Source organism: Stegodyphus dumicola, chromosome 6, assembly GCF_044657685.1.
Source record: "Stegodyphus dumicola isolate Sdum_Otavi_A_Nest chromosome 6, ASM4465768v1".
Taxonomy (NCBI): Eukaryota; Metazoa; Arthropoda; class Arachnida; order Araneae; family Eresidae; genus Stegodyphus; species Stegodyphus dumicola.
Window position 1 is genome coordinate 151,182,076 of NC_140773.1, and position 27,359 is coordinate 151,209,434.

The 27,359-nt window shown below is 31.7% G+C and overlaps 1 protein-coding gene across 6 annotated transcripts in view; it reads right to left on the minus strand.

The window, feature by feature from the left end:
- Positions 1 to 245: 245 nt before the first annotated feature.
- The window catches only part of LOC118203015 (uncharacterized), a 149,276-nt gene continuing 122,162 nt past the window's right edge, over positions 246 to 27,359 (minus strand). For 5 of the 6 annotated variants that reach the window (XM_085819019.1, XM_085819022.1, XM_085819018.1 and 2 more), the window contains 3 exons: positions 18,243 to 18,361; positions 17,740 to 17,866; positions 246 to 8,337 (listed from right to left, as the gene is read on the minus strand). In XM_085819019.1, the coding sequence (XP_085675145.1) occupies positions 8,149 to 8,337; positions 17,740 to 17,866; positions 18,243 to 18,361 (435 nt within the window). In that variant the 3' untranslated portion in view covers positions 246 to 8,148. Of the gene's footprint in view, positions 8,338 to 17,739; positions 17,867 to 18,242; positions 18,362 to 27,359 lie in introns of those variants that run through there. The other variant, XR_015041736.1, reaches the window with a different exon arrangement.

The window sequence follows — 27,359 nt, forward strand, 5'->3', positions numbered from 1 at the left end:
TGTGCTGAACTAATTTTGTTGAAATCCTAAGGATTTCAAAGTCGGGCGGTGTTAACGCCACTCTATAAAACAGCTAACTCTATAAAACAGCTAATCGTTTGCACCATTAAAGTTGGCTATGTTTGTATTGCTTAATATGGCAACGCTATTTTGCTTTGATAAAGCAGTTTATAAAAACTTCAGTCGTTCGTTTGTTTCGTTGCTTCATCGGAAGCAAAATTTGAATGGTTAAATAAAAATATTAAAACTGTTAAATGGTGTTTGTATTTTAAATTTATATTACAGTCCACTTGGAAATAACTCCACATGATATATTATGTCATAATATAAAAACATTTTCATGAATATTTTTTTAATTTTTTACATCAAAATAACTCAAAGAACTAGAACATTTAACACAAAAAAATAACAACATATAAACATAGCTCTGAATAGTTATTAAAAACGAAAAATCATCGTTCACAGTCACACAAAAAGAAATCATAAATAATGACCGACATTTCTCCATTGCTTTAAGTAACTGTGACCTCAAGACTAAATTAATTTATGCACCTGAATTTTTTTTTTAAAGCAATATTTTCTTGAAATGCATAGAAGTAAGAAAATCTAATTATGATTTTTTTTTTAATTTAATGATTCTGTATTTCAAAAGCACACATAAAACACCAATGCCAATAAAAGGATATCCATAAAAAGTACATCTAAATACTGATTATGACAGTATAAAACAATCGAATGCAACCCCCCCTTTTTTAAAAAATCTCTTTAACAATCCAAATAAGATAAGCTGATAAAGTATTCATCCAAGTGGAAATATTTTTCTAGTACAACACATTACTAGTCGTGTATATATATATATGCATGTATATAAATGAAATAAATAGCATTATATTTTAGCTCAAATGAGTTCACTTTACATATACAAGAGGGAGAACATTAAGTTCCATAAGTAGTAAAATACTTTGTTATTTTATAACTCGTATAAACAGAGTAGGCAAGCTAACTGGCCATTTTGCAGAATACAATAATAATTTCAAGTGGGTTTTCCTTCAGTTTCAACTGCAAAAGTTCTGTTCAAAACAGCAGGTCTAACTACAAGAATAACTTTTTTTAAATGCAGCAGTTTATTAAAGTACAATGTACACAGGCAGCATTGAAGACTTGATTGTATACAACAGTCATATAATGAAAAAATATATCAACAAATCTAGAGTAAAAATGAGTTATAGAAAACTGCAAAAACAAAAATAGCTCCTGAATAGATAATACTTGTTAAAATAAATTAAAATGCAATACTGTGCAGAAAAATATGAAACAAAGGAAGTACCAAAATTACCTACTAATAATCCATATCTATTTCTATCAAAAACATAAAGCAGTGATTTCGACTAGTTGGTAGTTCAAGCATTAAGACAATTAAATATTTATTCCATTTTCAATTACACCTTAAAAAGCTGGTAGATCAAGCATTAAAACAATTAAATATTTATTCCCTTTTCAATTACATTAAAAATAAAAAGTAAGATAAATGAAATGCATAACGTACTGTTCTAATCAATCATACACGCAAGTCATTAAGTCATATTTTAAGCCTCTTCAATAATTAAGCCCCATTATTTAGATAATAATTGGAAATAATAATAATAAACAGATACAAAATTTGACAGCAAACATGAAATTTCAAACCACAGTATTTTATACATTATTTAAGACAAGTAACCGTACAATTTAAGCTCATTTGCCATCATGATATATTCCAAATTAAAAATTAAAAAAGGTTAATATTTTCCCTCTACATCTTTTAATGTTTCAAGATTCTTCACTTAGATCCTTCCATAAAGCCTCTACAGTCAAAAGTCGTTAATCCGGATTCGTTGGGACTTTGGCGATTCTGGATTATCGATTTTTCCGGATTATAGATCATCAGTTTAAATCTGGTAAGATGGCATGCAGAAACAATAAAATTAAAAATATGAAACCGTAATTTATGAAATAAAGAACAATTATGATCTAAAGGGTATCAAAATCTACAAAAAAAAAAAAATCTTAATATTTATTTGTTTACTTTACTTTTTTCGCTATCGGAAGCGAATTATAATGACGAGGAATTTGATTTAAATCATATCAAAGACGGAGTACATCGAGATGAAATACTACATTTAGTAAGGAATTATAAGCCAAATAAAATGAAAACATCTGCCCTGAAGAGAAGGATAGTGCTGACAGATCAACTTCCAATTCATAGCTTGCCGTGGCGTCCCCCCGCCGCAGAGCAGCGTGAAATTGATAAACAGATTTTGGAATGGTTAGATAAACAAAGGATGTGCCTTTATCCATTTTTTCGCAGCAATTCCACTTTTTGTTTAATGGACTTCGAAACATACTTTCGCTTTGCAGATCCTTTCACATATTAGTAAATATATATCGGAAATTCTATTTGACATAATCGAAAGTTCAAGCTTACTTTTATAAAATTGCTCTAACAGTCTGCAAAAAATAATAAGCTGGATCCAATTTGAAGATTAAGGAACAACGCAATCTGCGACATTAACTGAATTAGATAATTTTAGCTTAGCTTATACTGTCCGTTATACATTAAACGCGCATGCATAAACGTATTTTGAGCATGCGCACACACATATTCGCAGCCGTAAAGGTCTTACGCGCGTGCGTCAATGCGACGCAAGCGCAAAAAATTTGTAGCTTTGAGGTCCGGATTATGGGTGTCCGAATTAACGACTTTTGACTGTAATTATATTTTTTAAAGAACTCTCGGTGAATAAAAATATACAGCATGATACTGAACAGAAAGCATAGGGGAGAGTCTTTGATGGTAACAAAAGATAGTTAATATGCAGCATGAATTACTGCAAAGTAAACAACTCAGAAGCAATCTGTATATAAGAGTAGTAATTTGTTTACTTAAGGAAAGAAATAAGTTTTAATTGCTATATTAAAATGCCATGCACAATGAAAAGAAACATGCTATCTATATTTAATTCTGAAAACAGGGTAAAAGATAACTAACATGCTTTGCGAATGAATCCATGTCATTACTTCTGATCAGAATAAATAAACTCATTAAATAATGAAAAAATTTACACATAAAACAAATATGCGATGAGTTAAACAGGTTTTGTTGCAAGGATGTAAGCATGGACTTAAGGAACTTTTTAATGCAACTAAAAAGAAAATTAAAATTTTCCTTATCCATAGCTTGAAGTAGGAGAGAATACAAAAAACATGACAAACATATGGTAACAAATGATTTCATAATGTAAGATAATTAATATTTTTACACTAAAGAGAAATCGAAAGAAAATGAAAATGCGATGTGCAGGATGACCTACAGATTACAAATGTGTTTAACAGCAATGAATGGAAAATAAATGATGCATAAATACATGAACAAAGATGTAATACATATCACATTTATATTAAATTAATGAAGCATATATATATTCAGATTTTTTTTAAATATGATCAAATCATTTTGAAATTTTTACATAAATCTGAAAGATAATCATACATATAATATATATATGTTTATATATGTGTCTGTGTGTTTGTATATTTATATATATTACATAGCAAAGATATGTGTTGATGACAAAATACTTCGTATTAAATGAACTTCCACAATGTCAACATTTAGAATTATATACATATTTCATATATTTTAAGAGAATGAAAATGTTCTTTCAGAAGACTTTTTTTTTTCCTGATCAAATAAGATTTGATTGTACATTCACTAAAAGAAATCTCCACATTTTTTCAAAATTGCCTTTCATTACAGTTAATCATAAAGATAAGCATAGATTACTTTCCTCTCACCAGCATAAAAAAATCGTTTACAGAAATTTTACTGCGTATGAAAGACATTTCATAAGAAATATTTTGGGAGTAAACCAGAGTCTTACATTACTTTTCCCTGATATATCAGAAATTACATTCAAAAAACGTATAATGGCTAGACAAAATGTTTTACAGCATAAACTGCAAAAGCAAAATGCTTTTGAAAGAATAAGCAATGAATAAATCAGATGGCTCAGTATTATAAACTACCTGAATGCTAAAAAATTTTTTTGAAAAATAATGTGAAAAATTACACTCATAAAAATTTATTATTTTATGAAATTACTGTTATAAATTTACATGTTTACAAAATTGCAAACTTTCTGCTTTGGAAATTTGCACTAATTATGGTAATCAGTTTTAATTTGATAGAAATACTTAAATAATTGGAAAAAAAATTGGCATTTTAAACACTCTGCTGCAGCACTTAAAATGTTTAGAATTCAGCAACATCTGTTCAAATCTAAAAATACACAGCAAGTTGCTTAATAGAAACAGCTTTTTCAATCTTGCAGAAATTAAAACCAAATGATTTAAGCTGAATTCAAAGTGAATTCCTTAATTTTTCTCATACGTAGAATAATTCTGTTTTAAAAACATTTAGAAGATCATAATTTTTCCAACAGGAAAGCAAATTAAAAAAAACTTTAATATAAAATAAATCTATGTATGGATATAAAATCACTGTTAACATACCTAAACTTGCTTTTACTTATTCTGAATAAAATCAAATTATTCTTTCTCAGCAAAAACAAACATATAAATAAAACAAATTTAGCCTTTAAATTCTTCAAAAAGGACATAATATAATATCCTGTAAAACACTGAAAAGTTATATAGGAATCTGAAACTTTTAATAACATTTTAGCTTTCAGAGTTCAAATAGAATCTAATGATTAAAATTTGATTGTTAGTTTGGCATAAAAGAAAACTTTTTGTTGTCAAATATTTTCACAAGTATGCCTGATGGTTTTCAAATTATGAATGCACAAGCCAAATTAAAAAAAGAAATAAAATTTAATCTAAGAAACCAACACAATGCATATGCAATATAAATCAACAAATATTACAAAATGTACTTAATAAATATCAAGAAATAGAACAAATTTGTAAATTCTTGTAGAGGATAAATATTTTAACACCGGTTTACTAAAATAATCACAGTTCAGGTTATTTATCGATATAGTTTCTAAGATAAAATTGCCCATATTATTTTTATCTTGATAAAATAATTATATATTCTTGATTACAACTGCCAAACACTAGAAAAGCATACATTATGTAGAAAATACGTAGAGGTATATAAATCAATAAATCTAGAAGAGTAATAAAAAAATAGAGAAAGACGTACATGCTATTTTAGCGTAAAAATTAATTTTAATTAATTCAACGACAACACATTAGAAATGCAGAAAATCAATATTTGAAAGTTGGAAGAAATTACAAATGGAAAATCCTTCCTCAGAGAGGGACAGTCACAATAAGAATCTGAATTACTAACTGAGAGGTTTTCAGGCATACAAGAGGCTTCATGAAAGCTTATGTCTTGAAGAACTGGATTTTGCAAACTTTTATAGAATAAAAATTAAATAAAAAATCAAAGAATCAACAAATATTCAAACTCTTATCATCTCACTTAAAAATTTCTGTTCTTAAAAATTTAACCCCCCCTTGAATATGTAGAAACCATTCACATTTTTAATATTCAAATTAAAAATAAAACATATTATTGAAGCATAAGTTTAGATTAGTATTCCATTTTGAAAAATAAGACACTTCTAACTAGATGAATTAAAAAAGCTAAATGTAGATTTAAAACATATCAAAAGCAAAAATCCACATTCAATAAGGAAGATGCACCATAAATTATGGCAAGATTCACTAAAAAGTAATTATTTTTGAAAATAATTTAAAAAATATTCTGAATATAAGAAAATGGAATTTAAGATTCTTAGAAAATTATGATGGTTTAATAATTATTGTATCAGGAAATACTTGAATAATCAAGGAAAACAGAAGGATTTTCATCAAATTTAAATTTCATATTAAGAAATATCTTTTTATACAATTATAGGAGAAAAAAGATGTGGAAGACCTCCCCCTTTCCGGGCAAATACATGCAAAGTTCTAAGCATGGATACGTTTAATCAGACACAAAATAACATAAAAATAGAATCTAATAGGTAAATAATTAATTTGTAATATAATGCATACAAACTTATTCCAATTTTATTATAATAATTTATGTAGAGAAGAAGAATTTTCATTTGCATGTTAAAAATAATTATTTGCATTTTTTCTTCCTTAATTTTTATACTGTATTGCCCAAAATAAACAAATGCTTTTATGAATCTCTGAAACTATGGTAATGCAACAGCAGTTGCAGAAATACTGCTCATTATCTGCTGCTATTACCAAAAAGTAAAACTAACAATATTTATTTTATGCATAAATAATTAATCACATATAATTGCACAGCTTAATATTTACTAAATTTTTTAATAAAGTATTGCAGATAAACAACAGTATTCTTAAAAAAAAAAATATATATATATATATATATATATGTAGCATATTCGGAAACTAAGTACCGTTTCATTCTAGCGCCGTCGCAGCGCTGTGGTAGGCGTCCCGGGCAAGCGCACTAGTCTTTCTTGTTCACTGACTTTCAATTGTCGCCATTTTGGTTGCTCTATGTTGTGTTTTCAGTTTGCTGTGCACGTTCAAAATGTTTAAGACAATTAGTTCTCCCGCTCACTGTGAGATTCGCGCCGTGATTAAATTTTTGAACGTGAGGAATGTTAAACTGGCCGAAATTTATCGTCTAGTGACAGAAGTTTATGGAGAATACGCGATAAGTGATGGAATGGTGAGAAAGTGGGTAAGAATGTTTAATGCAAGTCGAACAAATATCCACGCTGAGGCTCGGAGTGGTCGGCCTTCTGTTGTCACCGATGATTTGGTAATGAAAGTTGATGAAGCAATTCATGAGAACAGACGCTTCCCAATGACAACTCTTTCAGAGGCATTTCCACAAATTTCACGTATTGTTTTGTTCAAAATTGTGTCTGACCGCTTGAATTATTGCAAACTGTGTTCCCGATGGGTTCCAAAAATGCTCACTGATGTTCACAAAACAAAGCGACTTGGTAGTGCCCTGACATTTCTCACGGGGTACAATGATGAGGGAGAAAACTTTTTAAACCAAATTGTGACAGGTGATGAAACTTGGGTGTGTCATTTCACACCAGAATCGAAACAACAATCGATGGAGTGGAGACACACTCATTCTCCGAAAAAACAAATGTTCAAAGTGACAATGTCATCACAAAAAATCATGTGCACTGTCTTCTGGGATAGGAAAGGCGTTTTGCTTACTGAATTTCTTCCCAGAGGTGAAACCATTAATGCGACACGATATTGTGAGACTTTAACAAAACTAAGGCGTGCCATTCAAAACAAACGAAGAGGAATGCTCAGTAAAGGAATTGTGTTGCTCCATGACAATGCTCTGCCCCACTGCTGGTGTCACTCAATCGTTAATTCGACAGTTTCATTGGGAGCAGTTCGATCACCCGCCGTACAGCACTGACTTGGCGCCGTCCGACTATCACTTGTTCCTGCACATGAAGTGTGAGCTTGGTGGCAAGCGCTTTGGATCTGACGATGACACGAAAAATGCTGTGGAGTCGTGGTTATCGAAACTGGCGGGAAGTTTCTTTGACTATGGTATAAAAAAACTGGTCACCCGTTATGACAATTGTTTGATCATTGGCGGAAACTATGTTGAAAAATAGTTTAAGACATGTATTTTCATGTAAAAATAAAATTGGATTCGAAAAAATTGTTTTACTATTTTTTTTTTTCAAAACGGTACTTAGTTTCCAAATACGCCTCATATATATATTTAAGTCACTAAAATACCCAAGTTGTTCAAATAATAATTCGGATAAAATTCTGCTAGAAATGTCAGATACCTTAATACAAGTTGTTTCACTCAGAAATGTAAAAAATACTTCAGTATGGGAAAAAGTGAATCTTCTCATATTCTTCCTCATATGCTTATTTGTCATTTGTATTTTTAACCAATAGACAGTGGAATGTATTAAAAAATTTAGCTATTATTAGCTAATCACAAAAAATTAGCTATTAATAGCTTAAAAAAAGGGGGGGAATCTGAGCTCTGAGAGGTCATACTCTCCCCTTTCATCACTGAAGAAGAAATTAAAATCTTAAATGACAATAAAACCATATATTACAAATAAGGATTTACAAGAATCACTTAGTTCTAAATCAAGAGAAGAAGAAATTCAAGGCCCTATTAACATCATAGTCTGCAGCAAGGGAGACACGGATAAGTTCTTCCCGAGCTACTGTTTCACCAACAATGTCCCTGAGTTGAGCAACACATGCTTCCAACTGTGCTGAATCATGCGTTAAAGGAAGATCCTCTAATGAGCTACAGTCAGATGCTTGCTCTCCCTACAAAATTAGATAAATGTATTACCCAATTTGAACAGCATGATAAAATAATATAGAATCAGTAACTATATTAAGATTATGTTGATAATATTTTACTAATATTAACGAATAAAAGGCCTAATGCTTGTGAAGAAAATGCTTTATAGTATTTTAAATAGATAGTTCTGAGCTGACTTCTTCACAGCAATAAAGTACTTTATTAGTTAAGAAAAAAAAAAAAAAAAAGAGAGATGCAAAGAATTTGCCTTTAATTATGAGACTTAAAATTAATAGTAACAATAAAACTATAACAGTATGTAAACAAAATCATAATAGTACATATTAATAAAAATAAAAATCAAACAGAAGACTGGGGAAAAACTGATTAAGAAAAATTTTCTTTTCTTCTACAGTAGGGATTCCCAATCTTTTTTCTGCACTGACCCCTTTTGAAAGCATGATTTTCTTCATTAACCACTTTACATTTTCTCTACAATACACAGTATATGATGTAATCATAATACAGTCAAAAGTCGTTAATCCGGACTCGTCGGGACTTCGGCGATTCCGGATTATAGATCATCAGTTTAAATAGCGTAAGATGGCATGCAGAAATTCTAAAATTAAAAATATGAAATTGTAATTTATGAAATAAAGAACAATTATGATCTAAAGGGTATCAAAATTTACATAAGAAAGCTTAATATTTATTTGTTTACTTTATTAAACATTTCTTTCAATGTAAGTTGTTTAAGTTGCTTTGTTTTATGTGATAATACTTTCTCTTTAATTCTATAAACAGACATTATTTTTTGTTCACTTATAAAGTTCCGCTGTTCAAGTCCCGTTAATTGCTGTGCCGAGAATACCGACTAACTTGTCAATCGAAATTTTTTCGTTTTCACTAACCTCTCTGTCACCTTCTTCATGTCTTTATCCATTTTTTGCAGCAATTCCACTTTTTGTTTGATGGACATCGAAACATACTTTCGTTTTGTACGATCTTTTGGGAGCTCCAGAATCAAAAATTCTATTTGACATAATTGAAAGTTCAAGTTTACTTTTTTAGTATTGCTCTTACAGTCTACAAAAAATAATAAGACGGATCCAATTCGAAAATTAAGGAACAACGCAATCATCAAAATTAACTGAAATAGATAATTAGATAATTTTAGCTTACACCATCTGTTATACATAAAACGCGCACGTGAAAACGTATTCTGCGCTTGCGCACACACAAATACGCAGTCGTAAGAGGTCTTACGCGCACGCGTAAATGCCTATGCGCATGTGTCAACGTGGAGCACGTGCAGAACGTTTTTAGCTTTGAGGTCCGGATTATAGATCATTCCGAATTATGGGTGTCCGAATTAACGACTTTTGACTGTACAAAAGCATTGCATTATAAATAATTTAAAGATAAATAAATTAAGAACATGCACAAAAGGTACAAAAAATTGTTAGGATTATGTTAAATTAATTTTTGTATAAATATTTATAATTTTACAAATATAAACATGATTCAGAAACAAAATCATACATTCTAATCGCACAAAAGTTAGATTTTAATTAATGTCACAACTCTGCTCAATGCAAAGATGCATGTTTTTCAATATTTCGCATAAAACTGCATAATTTTTAAATAATCAACTGATTAAAAATAATCAACCTATTTCTTGTTTTCCATTCTAGTTTTGTATTCTTTGTTAATTGTTTTATTTTTGTGTGCGATTTAAAATTTGGCTTACACATGTATGTTTTCAATTTTGGCTAAATTCTGCAGCAAAATTTTACCTCCCGGCTTATATTCAGAAATAATTCAAATAATACTTATTACTAGTTTCAGGGTAATTTAGTTAAATATGATTTTATTATATATATATAACAGACATAAAAGTGATGCATTTGCCTGCCCCCAACAAACAAACAAACAAACAAACAAACAAAAAAAAAACAAAAAACAAAAAACAAAAAAAAAAGGTAGTAAACAAACAAAATGAGAAAGTGTCATGTTATTTTAACTTCCGATCAAATTATTTTTTCATTACATACACTTTAGAAAGTAAAATCAATTAAGCTTTATATTACACCCTGATTATTGACTGATGATTATTTTAAAATATATACTATGATACATACAATTAAACTTTTAAAAAATGTTTTTATTTTATTTACTTACAGTGAATTTTGAAAACCATAAATTTTTAATAATTAGTTAAAATCAGTTAAATCTGTTTGAAATAATTTTTGAAATTATCAATTAGATATTACCTTTTTAGTTCCTTTTTATATTTCGAAGTGTCTGGAAATTAAATTGTATGTTATGTTAAAATAAATTTCATAATAAACAACTAATCAGTTTCATAATTCAGTTTTACATTGTAGTCAATATGGATTTATTGATTTAGCAATTAGATGATACCTAAATAATACTGGATATTAATTTTTCCTTAATTTTTTCATTATTCACAGCATTAAAATCATATTTTGATGATGTTATCAGTGATACTCTGAGTAGGACAGGTTTATGGTTCTGTCACGAAGACCTGCATTTAAGCAGCCTTTATCATCTAAATTTGTATATTTACTTATTTTAGTCTCTATTTTCATAAACTTTAAGATGATATTTATATTATTAAAGAAAGTAAGAAAGCAGAATATCTTTAAATCACATATTTATACCCATTATTGCTACTTAAATATACTTGTCATTTGCTATTATCTGCTTTTGAAGTCATTAAAGCTTCTAAAACCTATTTGTGGTAAGTTCAGAAAACAACATCATGAAAAGAAATTCAGCTTATCTAAAGTGTATAATTTTATCAGTATGTTTAAATTAGTGGGCATACAAAAAATTATTTGAAAATAGTTGATCTAGGAAACTGTAAAAACCTAGGCAAAACAGCTCTTCTAAAAGGTATAAATGGTGGATGTTTAAGACAATCAGGTAGTTAGAGATACTTGCAGACACCCCCTTCTTCATGAATCTCACTACCTGGTTCTGCTACTAACATGAAATCTATTAACAGTCTTTGATCACATTTTCTTGTTTTGCAATCATGGCTGATTCTCATTATCTCAGTATATACTATATCCTGGAATTTCAGCTATACAATGTAATTTATTTATTTGTTACGAATGACCAGAAGACTGGCTATGACCCCATTAGATCTCTAACCTTCCAATATTTCTGAACTTTACAGTTTAAAATCACAAGCACAGAGCATGATTCATGATAAGTAGTATCAAAAATTTATGTTGTCTGCACAGAAGACATAATAGACAGTCGCAAAGCCCGAGTCAATACAGGTATGAGGGGAAACAGTCATAGCCTGTAGTAAGGCAGAAAAGTACCACAGCTGCATTTTTAGGAAAGTTTGGGATCAACTGTGTATCCAAGGTGAGGGCCATGGCATACTGGCTGAGTCTCACAGTGCTCTCTGCTTTATCCTGGAGGCATAAAAGAGGCATAATGTAATTAATAATAAGTGGTACTATTTCTTCGGTGAAGCCCAAAAAAGTTAAATATGCCATTTGAGCTATATGATTTATATTTGATATATCTCTTCTGAATGTATATATATATATATATATATATATGGATCTTAATAAATCAGAACCTAATATATTATCATAACAAAAGCTTTAACTACAGTTGGTTGAATTTTACTTAAACTGCTACTTCTTTGAATACCGTTAAATGAGAATGATAATCTTTGCTTTAAAAGCAACCAATCTTTACTAGAGGAAATTTAGATCATCCGCATTATATTCTATATTCTTATTACATAGAAGGAAGAAGAGGTACGAATCTCAATCATTATAAAATTAATTTCATGTTAAAATTGATTAATAAATATCATGAAGAAATAGTGAATAGTCATAGTTTTCAATGTAAAATTTAGAAAGAAAACATAAAACTTAACAGCTTTTAATATTGTTTTAAAAACAGGTTAAAAGAATAACTACTTTTCAGATCAAAAACATGAGAAAATTAGCTAAAAACAGTATATAAAAAAAGAAAATTAGAAATATATGAAAGAAATTAAGCAAGTGGAAGGAAAAAAAAAGAAGAAATATATGAAAGAAATTAGATAAGCCAAGAAGGAGCTAAATGAGTGAAATTTAAAGCATATTTAAAGTAATTAGGTTACTACTTTACAAGCTAAAGCCTCCAAAATGGTGAGGATATATACAGTTGCATAAAAAGTGAGAATGGCACATTAATTTTAATTACTAATAGTATGATACATTAATCTTAATCATTATTACTGTATTAGATCCCTGTTGAGTATGGATTATATGCAGTGAATAAGTTTAATTCAGTGAAATGCAACAAACCAAAGAAGTTCTCTGCAATCATTAGTTGTAGACATATAGTTCCAATTACAAAATGTTTTAAATGACTAAAATATTCATGTTTGGGCATTTTTAAATTTAAAGAAATTGATTTTGTAAAAATTACAAAATCTGACTTTTTACATGTTCCTTCAATCTCTATACTCACTTTCAGAAAATTTTGTACTAATTTTTAAAAATAAAAAACAAAACATCTGATTCCCATACGACAAAAATTGACTAAGATATTTGATATCGAAATCGGTATCATATCCAAGGGCCATCCATAAACTGAAGATTGAAATTTTCACAACTGATCATAACTAAGTATAAAATACACTGCTGGCCATTAAAATTGCAACACCAAACATCAACATTACATGAAAGAAAGACGTTGGGATATCCAAATTATTAGTATTTCAGAGCATTTAGATGATGCAGGAGGGAGAAATAATATCTGAAGCACTGCATAAAAGAAATGTTGCATAGTGGATTTCTAATTTGGAGAGTGTTTTGTAAAATCACAGTTTGCTCAGAATATCGTGTTATGTCTTGAATAAGAAAGGCTTACCAGCAACTGTCAGAATTCGATAGAGGTAGAATCGTTATCTATCGAGAGTGTGGATTATTATTCCGTGACACTGGCGGTCGCTCTGGCTGACATCCAACCATTGTCATGTGAATATGGAATCAATGGGTTGCTGACGGTCATACTGAGTGGCATGCAGAATCTCGATGCCCTCCCACGACTAACGCCCGAGAGAACAAACATATAGCGAGGCCAGCCCTGGGCAACCGTACAATCACATCCTGGACTATTAGTCACGAAATGAGTATGTTTATGACATGCCCAATATCCGCTTGTATGGTGCATCGATGTTTGTAGCAGTATGGATCATCCAACGACTTCATATAACAGGTAGACAGCTCATTCCACAGGGAATTTGTCTGCTTAGCTGGATCCCAACATATACCACGTGATTTATGGTCTTGGTACTCTTGGGGAGTGATAGCTTAGGCTGTTCATCACAGGTTTGGCATGCTTTTGATATAGCAGGGTGAGTGTTTTATTTCTTTCTGCTGGCAGTTGGCAGATAACGATCTCGAATTAGATTATTCGATTTTTAACACTTATTTTTAAATATAACTTGATGCTTTTTTTCCCTGAATATTTTATCTATATTTTTAATAATCGCTTTAAATTATTTGCACTGTTGTTTAAGATGTTTAGTTTAAATAATTTTAGAAAGAAAATCTAAAATGAATATTAAAAAATTGAGAATGGAAACTTAGAATTATATTTATTTTTTGAATAACATATAAAAATTAAAATAGTAAAAATTAATTGCAATACTGTTATAATATTTGAGGGAGTAAAAAATTCGTTTATTTTTAATGCATTGCATACTAAAGAGAAAAAAACGCACTGTTATATGTGTTAAGGCCTGTTTTAAGCATTTTTAAAAATTTAAATTTTCACACCATATTTTTTCAATTATCATAAATTTCAAACAGCATCATAGATGAGACAGAATTATAGTCCAGATTATTTTTAATTGATTTCATAGAAAATAATAACAAAGCACTGAGCTTTAAAATTATGTTGTTTAAATGTTCATGTTCAATATTGCATCAATCATGATTTTCAATTGCTCTTTTTTTCTTTTTTCTTTTTTTTTAATGAAGTAAACATATCGCACAATCATTTCTCAATAATTTAATAATAATAGCATTTTTCTTTTTTTTATCACAGGCAGTATTTGTTTACGAAATCAAAACATGTACGACTTGGCAAAAAAAAGGTTAGCGCCAATTGGCGCAGCTTTCTGTTTCAATAGAGTACACGGAAAAAGAATATAAAACTCAATTAATGGGTGATTCCAGTAAATAGTGTCACAGTATTTAATACATTTTGATGCTATTAATACACGCCGAAAATGTCATATATACAGTGGCAATTTTCTTATACAATATAGTTAAAAATTTCCAACCAATTCAACAAAGATAGTAAAATGATAAAAATACTGAAAATAAAATAAAAAATCATGCAGTTTTAAGTTACCTATGAAACGTTACAGGTCCTCCTTTTACAAAACTTTCTTTACATGCATAGATGCTGCAGCAGATAGCCATTTTTTTCTTAAATTTTATGTAACAAAGCAGAGTAATCATCTTTCATCCCGTAGAAATGAAGTATTTCCGGACTTTCGGCCGTAAGTCATGTGACACTAATGCTGGAACTGGTTGGAGGTTGCAGATACACTCTCTACCAGTATATATCTCGTTGGAATCATCAGCACGCGACTGTTACTTTGGCTTTCCTTGACAATGCAGACAGAGAAAGATGGGGACTCAGGTGCACTGAACTACAAAGCTTGATATACGAGTGACATAATGTCATCTTTTCAGACGAGTCCTGGTTCTGCATGCCTGATGGCTGTATATGTATCTGGAGGCTCCAAGGAGATCACATGTTGCCTGCTTGCATTCGATATCGGAATAGAGGCCCTGCACCTGGAGTGATAGTTTGCGCAGCTGTTGGGTACAGAACACACACATCTCTAGTTCAGATTGATGGTAATTTCAACGCAGATGTATTCTGACATCTTACATCCAGTGGTTGTGCCCTATCTTTGAGACCTGGCAAACGGCATCTTCCAATAAGATAATGCAGGATCATATGTTGTACTTTGTGTTCTGGCCTTCCTCGATATACAGGGTATTCGAGTGCTGCCCTGGCTGAGAGGCTGGCCCACCACTCCTCTCCAGCTAATATGGTTGATGAAGTGTGGCATAGACATAGAAGCAGCATGGAACAAGTTGCCCATTTCCTGTCATCCAAGCCCAGTTCGACTCTATGCTTATTGGGGTAAAGGCTATTTTAGCTGCCAAAGGTGGCAGCTGTTTCTACTAATTTCGCACCCCTGTAAACCCCCAAACTGCTTAAAAATTTAATCACTTTGTCTTCATGCCATACTGTTTATGTACAATAAATACCTTTTTGTGTATTTACTTTCCTTCATGGTGTTGGAATTTTAATGGCCAGCAGGGTATTTAGGAAAGTTTCTGATGATAATAGCTTACACATTGAGCATTCTATGCAGACTATTGTAAAAAATACTGATGTATATATACGTTTTTAAAAATGTAGATGTTACTTCCACATTCTTATAGAATTTATATTGTAAGAAACACTGGCAGCCTTCAAGTATTAGCACAAAGCCCACTTATAAGATCATCTGCATTAATTAAAAATAAAAAACATTTGCACTTTACTGAATTTTTGTATAATTATTAGATTATTATTCTAAGTATTAAATTTTATCAGAAAATTTAAAACTTATAAATTACTCACATGAAAATTTTTTTGGCGTACCAAATATAACAAAATCATAAATAAAAATACTAGTAAATCACAAAAGAATATCATGAAATGGCGCTTAAGAGCAAAAAATTAACCTTGAATTATTCTAATTTATTTATTAACCAATACATTACTGCTAATTCAAAATGATGTCAAGCATCCTAAATTTTGAAATTAAATATCTCGATCAAATTTTGTCCTAGGAAAGGCAAACTGTTTGTAATGGGTTTTAACAAAAGTTTTTCGCCACCACAAATATCTTCTGAACAAACAGTTCATGTTGGCAGATTTAATAATATTTTGTGAAATGATTTTTGGCATTTGAAAGAAAGAGACTTGCTTTAAAAGCTATGCTGTGAAATTTATAAAAAAATACTATCATTGAATATAAGGTGTCTGAAATGGAACTATCATGCTACCAGATTAGAACCATAATTTTTGTTATAAAAAGTCAGCTACAGAACATAACAAAATCATGTGTACAGCTTTAGATAGTAATGTTGTATCATATGACGCTATAAAGGTTTGGTACTGAAAAATAATAATAATAATAATAAAGAACTATTGACATTCAAGAAGCACGGCGCTTTGGCCATCCTAATGATGTTGACGAGGCCCGCCTGCGAGAAATTGTGGAAGAAGATCAGTATGCAACTACTTGAGAGCTTGCTATGGAACTAGATGATAGTCGACTGTCCAATGAACTAGATGTTAGTGCCATGTTAGTTGCACTAAGCATTGCATAAATTTGACGTACAAGTTCAATCGCTGGGTGCCGCATGAGCTGACACAAGCAGATAAGGATAGACGTGTTTGAAACAACACTAATCTGCTGTAATATCAACACAGGGACAAAATTCTGGACCGGATCGTAACCGTTGATTTACTTCAACAACACACGCTGAAAACAGGGTTGGGTTTGCACCCAGTGAGCCTGCTGGCAACATTGCAAAGCGAAATTTGATTATCAAAAAGATCATGCTTTGTATCTAGTGGGATTGCTGTGGTATTATTATCCACAAAGAGTATCTGGAAAAAGGTAAAACCTTCTAAAGTAAGGTGTACAGCAAGATGTTAGTCCATACTGACACTGCTTTCATCGAATTGAGTTATGGCACGAAAAAGTAATGCTGCATCAAGAAAATGCACAACGACATCTGTCTGCATTCACCAGCTGGACTCTGTACGGACTCGAATGGGATCTTTTGCTATGCCCACCATATAGCACCAATATTACTTCTTTGGACTTTCTACTTTTTTTCATACCTGCAGCTACATTTGGTGGTGAAGTCTTCCCTTCTGTACACAATGTCTAAAATGAGTTTGCAGCTACCAAGTTTCTGGGCCGAAGGCTTTGAAAAACTACCAAAACTTTGGCAGAAGATCATAGATACAGGTGGAACGTGCAAGTTCGACATCATATCTGATATAAAATTAACTTTTTTAAAATACAAAAACATAAATCTCTGCTTCCTTTAGAACATTTTTGAGACTGGTATATGTCTACAATCAATGGCTACGAAAATAAAGGCAAGGTAAGGATTGTTGTGGGCATGGAGCATAAAAATTTTTTTTAACAAATTTTCTTATTTTAATGAGATACGAAATTAAGCACAAGAAATATCCCACATATTATAAAAAAATATAAACTAGTTAATATGTATCAGAATTATTTATATCATGCTTATAGAAATATATATGTAGCAAGCAAACAAACTGACTTCTTTTCCAGACATATTCATAGCTGATGTTAATTCTTCAATATCTAACAGACTAGATGACATAGAACTAGGACTATCAGGAGCAAGATACTGAGGACCAGAGAGCTCTTCACTTCGCTGAGAATTCCTGTATAAATTAAATAATATACGTTTATATATGTAAATATATTTATAAACCAGGTTAAAAATTAATTGTAACTTTTAATCTCAAAGCAATATATGATTAGGATCAATGTCTTTTTTGTTACCTATCCCTTGAAAACATATTTTTTTCATCAATTTTATTCAAAGCTATTCAAGATTTGAACTCTTTAACCAACTGCAGTAATTGATAAATACATGGAAAAATTTATTACTAATACCTATTCAGTATAAGGTATATTTAATTTTTATAAATGTAAATTGTTGCCTCACAGCAAATTTGTACCTTGCTACCGAAAATTTTATACAAATTTACAACGAAATTAAATTATACAATCCCATTTAAAAAAATGTAACATTACCTTAGTTCAACCCAGGTGATCATTTCTTCTACTTCAGACTGTAAATCTTCAGGTAATTCATAAAACACATCACTTTTGATGATATCTTTATTTAGTGCAATGAATTCTAAAGCTGCAGTCTGAAAATGTAAAGAAAATGAATAACTATACATTGAACAACATTATCATCAGAAGTTTATAAAGATTTGATCCATCCTCTCTTCAATGAATTTGCATTACAAGCACTCAAACTTCTTTGATAAGAAGAAAAAGCTATACAAAAACCACTGCAAATGTTAGTTAGAAGATGCTGCTTAATGCAGTCATGGTTAATGCTATCATTTAAACATTGTTATCGAAGTGTAGAAGTTAAGCTCATTCGTATATTAAAATATATGGTTTATTCCAATTAGAAATTCAGTCCATATAATCAAAATATTATAGATTAAATTTTTTAAACTGAAGTAAATTCACCAAATAAGTTCAAAATTGATAATAAAAATTGCCAAATGGCACAGAAATGTCACCAAGTAGGGCCAGTGGTCTCAAACTGGTGGCGCATGAAGCAATTTTATTCAGTGTGCGAATATATTTCAATTGTGTATTTGTTGCAAATACAGTGTTGCAAAGATTTCAAGACTTAAATTACTTGGCATCTGAGGTTATATTATTTTCATTGTTATTAAAAACTAATGTAATAACATAATAGAAAATCTAAAAACTGACATAATTAATTTACCGTGTGATAAAAAAACTTATTCAGAGATCATAAAATACTGATCTGATTGATTAAATTTTATTCGCACTCGTAAAAAAATAAGTATACTCAGTTATACATTTTTGCACTAAGAATACTCACTTTTTTGTGAACAGCTTTTTAGGTCAGGTCAGGTCAGGTCAGGTATAAATGTGTGGGATGCAAAACAGCATCCTAAATGAAACTGGTAAAGTACCAACTCACTAACCATCAGGACCTGAACAGGCAGTTTATTTATAACATTAAAAGGATTACAAGAAGTTTACAAAGAATGTTACAGAGGATGCACGAAGATTACAAAAAGTTTCTGAAAAGGTCACAAGAGGCTTGTCATGTAGTCACTGTTTGCACAATTATGAGAGTAGAGTTTATGGGTGATACAGGTTGTTGATGTAAATAATCAAAAAAGGATTTATATATGCTATACAGAGTGTATATCTTTCCATGTTGCACCAGGAATCTAAATTTTGATATTAAATAGTTATTTGGGTGTCTAATGAGAAAAATCTCTTAGTGGACATATAAAGAGATAGTGGTCAATATCTCCTTTACACAGATCAATGGTTGATAACTTTTTATCACTGAAATATGTGGGGAAGATGACATGACCGGAGATATATTGAAAAAAAAAAAAAAAAAAAAAAAAAAAAAGGCTGATATAATGTTGCCATGGACTGTTGGAAAAAACAGAAATGTTCTGTGGCCTGGTGGTCCTAGATCCTATTCACATTACCATTTTTTACATGTTTTAATGTAGATCTTGGCCATGGAGTTCAATTTTATCTCCTAGTTGTTCAAGTGAAGCCTGTTTGGTGAGAATATCTGCTTTTTCATTGCATTCACAGTTTAGTCCATGCTATTATAAAGTTTGTTAGTCATTATGGTGTTTTGAATCTGTGCTTTTATTGGAAAGTTAGGATGTTGATTGTTAATTCCAAACATGAAAGACTGGCTACCTATTATGATATGGATGTTATTGGCTGTTGTTTTTCCCCCCAAAGTGAAAATTAAAATCAAAATTAAAAAAAAAAAAAAAAAAAAAAAAGCTGCTTGGCTGATGAGTACCTATAATCTATGAAGAAGATAAATTTCTAGTGATTTTTCTCGAGTGCATGGACATTACACAAAAAATTTTTTTTATTTAAATACAAAATTTATGATTATTTATATACATATGTATTTATGTGTCAAAGAAAAATTTAATAAGAGAAAGTGACTCTAGGATGTCATTATTTATTCTCAAGTTTTGTCACATTTGAAAGGTTTTCTTCAAAAACTCAGAAAGTTTTCATAATTTATTTTAATTAAAGCTAAAGAAAGCTATTTACTGATTAATTACACATATTAAAACTATTTGATAAAAGCTGTTATTAGCTGTTAATATATTTGAATGACAAAGTGTAACCAATAAAAATTTCTTGCAGGTATCAAAACTTTAGATTTCAGATAGAAAATAAAATACAAAGCTGAATTTTTTTCCCTATACATCATCATTATTATTACTATTACTTTTTATTTGTTCCAATAAAAACATCCTATAAGAACAAAAAAAAAAAAAAAAAAAAAAAAAAAAAAACAAGAAGGAATCATTCGATTGCTTTGAATTTCCGCATGCACAAATGTTTTGAACAAATATGCAAATGATTAAAATTTGTCCAATGAATAAATAGTGCGATCTCCAACGCATCCGAACTGCACACCCAGCAGATGTATATCAGCAGCTGTTCTTGAACTGTTAAAAATTTCTGTCGCATTGTGATTTACGATACCTTTCAACTCTTGACTTAATTTTCTGTTGTTTTCCTCATACAAATTTAGTTCAGAGGCCAATCAGTGATTAACTAACATGGTTGCCCGATGATGCAGTATCAGCGGTTGGCCGATGTTGTGTATATATATATATTTGGAGTTCATGAATGCAAGGGAGTTTGCTGGTTTTTTCTTTTCTCTTTTTTTGTTTTTAAATGTACAGGCTATTGTATAGCCTAGCTTATTTTATTTAAAGTCATGAAATAAAGATCAGTTTTATTTTATATTAGTCCCGGCATTTATTTAAAGAATGCTTTTGTGACTGCTTCAACGCCAACAGGTTATGAGCCCAGCTCAACTTAGCTTTGAAGGAATGTAAGCGAAGAGGGTCATTATCTGTGAAAAGAATCTGAAGTGTTTAGAAGTTGGTTCAAGCTGTTGTGCTTACTAGGAACTACAGATGTCCTTACTATCAGAAGGGTTTGAGTTATTGAACCATGACAACTGGGACCGATGGAAAATCGGTATAAAGATGCCGTTGCTAGATAGAAATTGTTTGGAGCTTCATAGAAGGTAAAGAAAAAGAATTAGATAAACCTGCAACAAGGCGTGACAAGCAGGATTTCAATTTGAGAGAAAACAGAGCCTTCACTACATTATATTATGGAACTAAAACTGAGTTCAGGCCATTGACACAAGCATGTTCAAGTGGTAAAGAAGCATGGGAGGTTCTACAGAAGCAATCTGAACCAAAAACAAGAGCCAGAACAATTCAGCTTCTAGATGAATTATTCAGCACTAGATATTCACCTGATTAGGAAATCAGGCTATTCATCGCAAGAATAAAAATGACTGCTAAGAAGCTGGCCGAACCTAGACACAAGTTAGCAGATCTTTATAAAGGGTATCAAGCAATTTGGAGGTTACCCCAGGTATACTGTGGAAGCGTGCAATTGATTTATAGGTGGAAGGACGAGAATTTTACACTGGAAAAATTGTTGAAGCATGGTAAGGGAAGAAAGTCGATTTCGCCAGGTACAAGCAGATTTAGAAAACAGCAAGATAAATGTATTTAATACTACTAGCACAAATTCCGGGGAAAATAGTCAAGTTGAAAGTAAAACTAAATGTAAGAAAAAGTGGGGAATACGAAGAAAGGACTTTGTATTAGATGTCATAAAAGTGAATTCTTAATCGCTCAGTGTAAAGAAAATTTAAGTACAAAATCATGATAAAAATGGATGATAAAAATGGGCAGTTTAAAGAAGAGTTAACGTTAGTAGAAAATTATGTGTCAACTAGAGATAAAGGAGATAACGCAGATAAATTTAATTGGGTCGTAGATGCGGCAGCTACGACTTATTTTTGCAATAAACAAATTTAATGATAAACTTTGAGGAAATAGATGATATAAGTATGTCTCTAGCTGTAGGGAATTGTGAAAGTACAGTACTAGGAAAGGGTACCATCACATTTGCAGTAAAAGTAGGCAACCGAATCAATTGGATTGAGTTAGAAAATGTGTTGTATAATCCAAATGTAAGAAAAAATTTACTATCGGGAGCAAGGTTAGAAAAGGCCGGTGCCCATCTTATAGGTTTAAATGGAAAGATATGGATATATTTTAATAATTGGAATAGGTTATGTTATGTGAAACGATATGACGGATTTTATCATGTAAAAAACCACTTAAGTATGCAATAGATAAAAACTTACCACATGACCACATGACTTCCTTGTATGGAATATTAAATTATATGCATTTTTTCTTGCATTTTATTTAAACTTATTAGATTGAATTAAACCTACTTCGCCGACAGCGCATAAACTATAATAGAATAAATGCATTCTTTAAAATTCACTTTGTTTACCATAGCGACACTCTGGCGCTAGGTTTACTTAACAATATTACACTGGTGTGCAAAAATTAAGGACGAGACGGTTTTTCCAATATAACTTTGTACAAAAGCTTTCCAAATCAACACATTTAATACCGTAAGATCCCCAATACGTAAGGACATGAGTAATGTAAGCAACACTTACTAAAAGAGAAATCAGAGGGATAAAAAGAAGCTTTATTGAAAAAGTAGCATGGAGCGCAATGACTGAAGGCCGAAACATTCCTGTGATGGGTGTCCAGCAAGAAACATCCGGTCTTTAATAGGGGATATGATCTCCCCTGACTGCTAGGCAGGTTTCACAGCATCTGTCCATGCTGAGAATGAGGGTGTCAATGAGTTGTTGAGGCATTGCTGCCCATTCGTCTTGCAGCACCAATCGAAGCTCCGGAATTGTTACTGGTGGTAAGGTACGAGCTGCCAAGCGTCTGCCTAGAAAATCCCATACATGCTCGATGGAATTGAGATCCGGAGATTGTGCCGGCCAATCCATACGTTCAATATTCTCACTCTCTAAGAGCTGTTCGGCAGCTACTGTGCGATGACATGGTGCATTGTCGTCAATGAAAAGGAACTTCGGACCCATAGCGCCTCTAAAAAGATGCACATATAGAAAAAGAATATCGTTACAATAACGGGTCCCATTGACTGAACCTGCGTCGAAGATGTGAAGGTCTGTACGACTACCAAACATGATGCCTCCCCAAACGAGAACACCGCCACCTCCATACCTGTCCCTTTCAATGATGTTCGAGGGATGATTGCAGCTTCCCCGCTCTCTCCAGATGAGTATGCGATGAGAATCGCTACTCAGACTGAATCTGCTCTCATCTGTAAAGAGTACTCGTCCCCATTCATTGTCTCTCCAATTCCGGTGTTCCCGGCACCACAGAGAACGCCTTCTCCGATGGGCAGGCGTTAGAGGTACACACCGTACAGCGCGTCGTGCAAAAAGACCACCACCGTGCAGTCTTCTGCCATGGTAAAACGCGATATTGGTCATCCAGTCGCCTGTGTCGTGTGTCTAGCAATTTCTCCTGCTGACTGCCGCCTGTTTCTTCTGGCCTGTAAGGCAATATAACAATCATCTGCGGGTGTAGTTCCTCGTGGACGACCACTACTAAACCCCCGGATAGCTGTTCCTGTAGTTTGAAATTGTCTCCAAAGTCGTGAAACGATGCTGTGAGCAATTCCGAACTCTGCAGCCACACTTGTCACAATGTGGCCTTCCTCCAACTTCCCAATGATTCGACCTCGGGTAAAAGCATCCAGATGTCTTCTAACAGATTGATTATTCGCCATTTCTCACTGAGGCAGCAAATCAGTGTGATTTTAACTGCTATACGGCGTGCAATCTCTTTGACAGAAATACTGATCTTACACCGACAACATGCTTTAACACCGACAACATGCTCAGACACTTCTCCATTACGTCTACCTGCATATCTGCACATGTGCTACCGTACACCACCTTACTTAATCTCCTGATTGGTCTTTCTGTTCGCTCTGCCTCTTCGTTCAGCTGATATGCTAATTTTTCGACTTCGTCCTTAATTTTTGCACACCAGTGTATATTTCATTCATATTATAACTCAGAATGCACAAAATGTATATCATTTAAAGAATTATCTAATCGTTGCCACATGTTCTATTCAAATACTATAATAAAGCTATGTATAAAAGAAATTAAGCAAACAAAACAAAACAGAAAGAGTTTTTCACAGACGATTGAGTATTTCTCATTTAATTAATTCAGTTCTCACTTCGCGAGAAGGCAAAAATACATAAAAACTCAAAATATCTATATTAAAAATTACGAAGTAAATCTCAAATGCTGATTTCCTCGAAAAAATTCCAGAAAGAATAAAGCATGATTTAATTGGCAATAATAAATTAATGCGTTATTTTTGTTGTTGCGAAGCTAAGTTTCTCTAGATTGGCAACAAATCCACTAGTCTCCTGTTTCAAATGTAAACATCAATGGCCGCCATTAAAAAAAGGCTTAGCGGCAATTAAACAACTTTAAAATTGCTGATAATTCTAAAAATTAATAGAGTGGATATATATATAAATATATTTTTTTTTATACGTTTGGTGTGGCCGTTTGCAACCAAAATTACGAGGTGCACATCTACATGTTATAGCAGTCCTATATACAAAATTTCAACGTTCTGAGGCTACTCGTTTTTGAGTTATGCGAGATATGTACATACGTACGCACGTACAGACGCCACAAAAAATTTTCTTCAGAATTAATTTTAAAGCAGTTTTATAATTTTTTTGAAGGAAAAGAGTATTTTATTCTGTCCTTACGTACAGATATGATGCAAAAACATCGTTAAATTGCATTTGATAGCGGTCAAAATGGATATTTTCGTTGAAATATGCTGCCTGAAACTTTTCGCGATTACATACTTCCTTTTTACTTCGCACAAGGAAGTAAAAAGGAAGCTAATTACAGCATAGAAACAGGAAAGTTAAATAAAGTAGACAATGTGAAGCCATGACACTGAAGTTTTTGCCATGTAAATTTTGATTATATACAGAATACTAATAAAAACCAAAGCGTGAAACCTTTAACAGAAATCGAAAAACAAACGGAGAAGTGCGAATCTTGCATTATTGCTAAATCTAGTAGAATAACTTTTAAAATTGTTCCTAAGGGATCTAAAAAACCATTGCAGTTGGTTTAATTAGACTTTTGTGGCCCCCTCCCAGTTCCGTCTAAAGGTGGGAATAAATATTTTCTTGCTATCATAGATGACTATAGTAAGTTAGTAACAATATATTGTATGAAAAATAAAAATGAATGAATCAATAACTTTAAGAACTATCATAGCCAAATGGGAAAATTGACAAATAGAAAATACGCCGCTATTGGTATACAAACCAATAGCGGCGGTGAATTCTGTAACAAGCAAAAATGGCCAAAAACGGAATTAGTGTTGAACGTACAAATGTGTACATGCCAGAAGAGAACGGTATGTATGTATGAACAATTTAACCAAATGGCAATGGATGCAGTTAAAGCTATGCTTAATTACAGTAAAATGGGAAAAGCATGGTTCTTGGATGTTTTGTGCATACGTGGAACAGGATAAGTCATAAGAGTAAGCAAACTCCTTATGAAATGATCCTCAACAGAAAACACAGTGTTGCTTATTTTAAAGTATTTAGTTGTAAAGCCTATGTTGGCGTACCAAAACAAAACAGAGATAAATTACAAATGAGATGCAAAGAAGGAATCATGACAACAAAGGAAACTAGGGGTTATGGAATATGGCTACCAGAACACCATAGATTAATAGAAGCCTGTAATGTGAAATTCAATGAAAAACTCAATGCAGAAAATAGCATCCTGGGCCAGAAATCAAAAACTACGTTTAAGAGACTAGAAGAATCAGAGGGGTTATCAGAATGGGAAACTTCTACAGAACAAATTATGTCATTAAAACATAAATCTACTTCAAAAGAGGTTTCAGATTTAAACTGGCAAAGAAAAGCAGTTAAGAAGCCAGATGGAATACGTACAAATATATATTACTATTCAGAAGGAACAGACACTCATTTTAGATCTCATAAAGACATTGAAAAATATTATGAGGCTGAAAATATTAAATTTGAAAGAGACATGTTTGATTTCAGTGGCAAAAACGAATACTCCAGAAAAGTTAACTTTGTAGAACAGGAGGATAGTTCCATATCTGAACAGGCAAATTCTGTAGAAATTATTATCGCACAAAATTTTGAAGAAGCACAGAAATCTGTAAACGCCAAAGAATCGGATATGGCAATGAGGGAAGAAATTGACACGATGAAGAAAAGGAAGGTCTGGGAATTAGTTGAGAAGCCAGAAAAGGAAATTATGCTGGGAAACAAGTGGGTCTATATGCTAAAAAGAAATGAAAAGAACGAAGTAGTTAGATATAAAGCTAGTCTAGTCGCACAGGGATTCAGACAGAAAGGGGTGAAGATTTTGATGATGTTTACAGTCCTGTAGTAAATTTTTCAATCATAAGAATATTTTTCACAATACTAGTATGTTTGTATGGATTGACTAACTGCCAGTTAGACATGAAAAACGCATATTTGTATGTAAAGGTCAATGAGAAAATATATATGGCCCAGCCAAAGGGATTTATTGAGGAGAAAAGTAAAGTGTTTTTATTACACAGAGCCATTTACTGTCTGCATCAAAGCAGCCATGAATGTTTTGTGAATTTTAAAATACTTTAGAAAATCTACATTTTAAGAAAAAACTATGGTATAATTGTGTTTATAAGAGCTCTAATGTAATCCTCTTATTATATGTAGATGATTTTGTAATCTTTAGTAAAGATCAGCAGTGTATAGATAAAGTAATATCACAGTTGAGTAAGTTTTTTTATCTTAAAGTATTAAGCAGAACTAGAAAATTACTTGGAATCTAATTTTTAGAAAACGACAAGGGCACTTTCATACAACAGCAAAAATATATCGAAGAAATTTTTGAAAAATTTAAACGTTTTCAGATACCAATAACTTCACTTCCCATAGCTAAAGGCACTGTTCTTACAAAATTAATTGTCCATCTACAAATGCAGAAATTGCTGAAATGCAAAAATTGTTTTTAGAAATCTATGGGGTGTTTAGTTTTTGTAGCTAATAAAACAAGGCCCGATATTGCATATGCAGTAAATATCTTATTGCAATTTCAGGGGAATCCTGGAATTAGGCATCGGGAAGCAATATTGA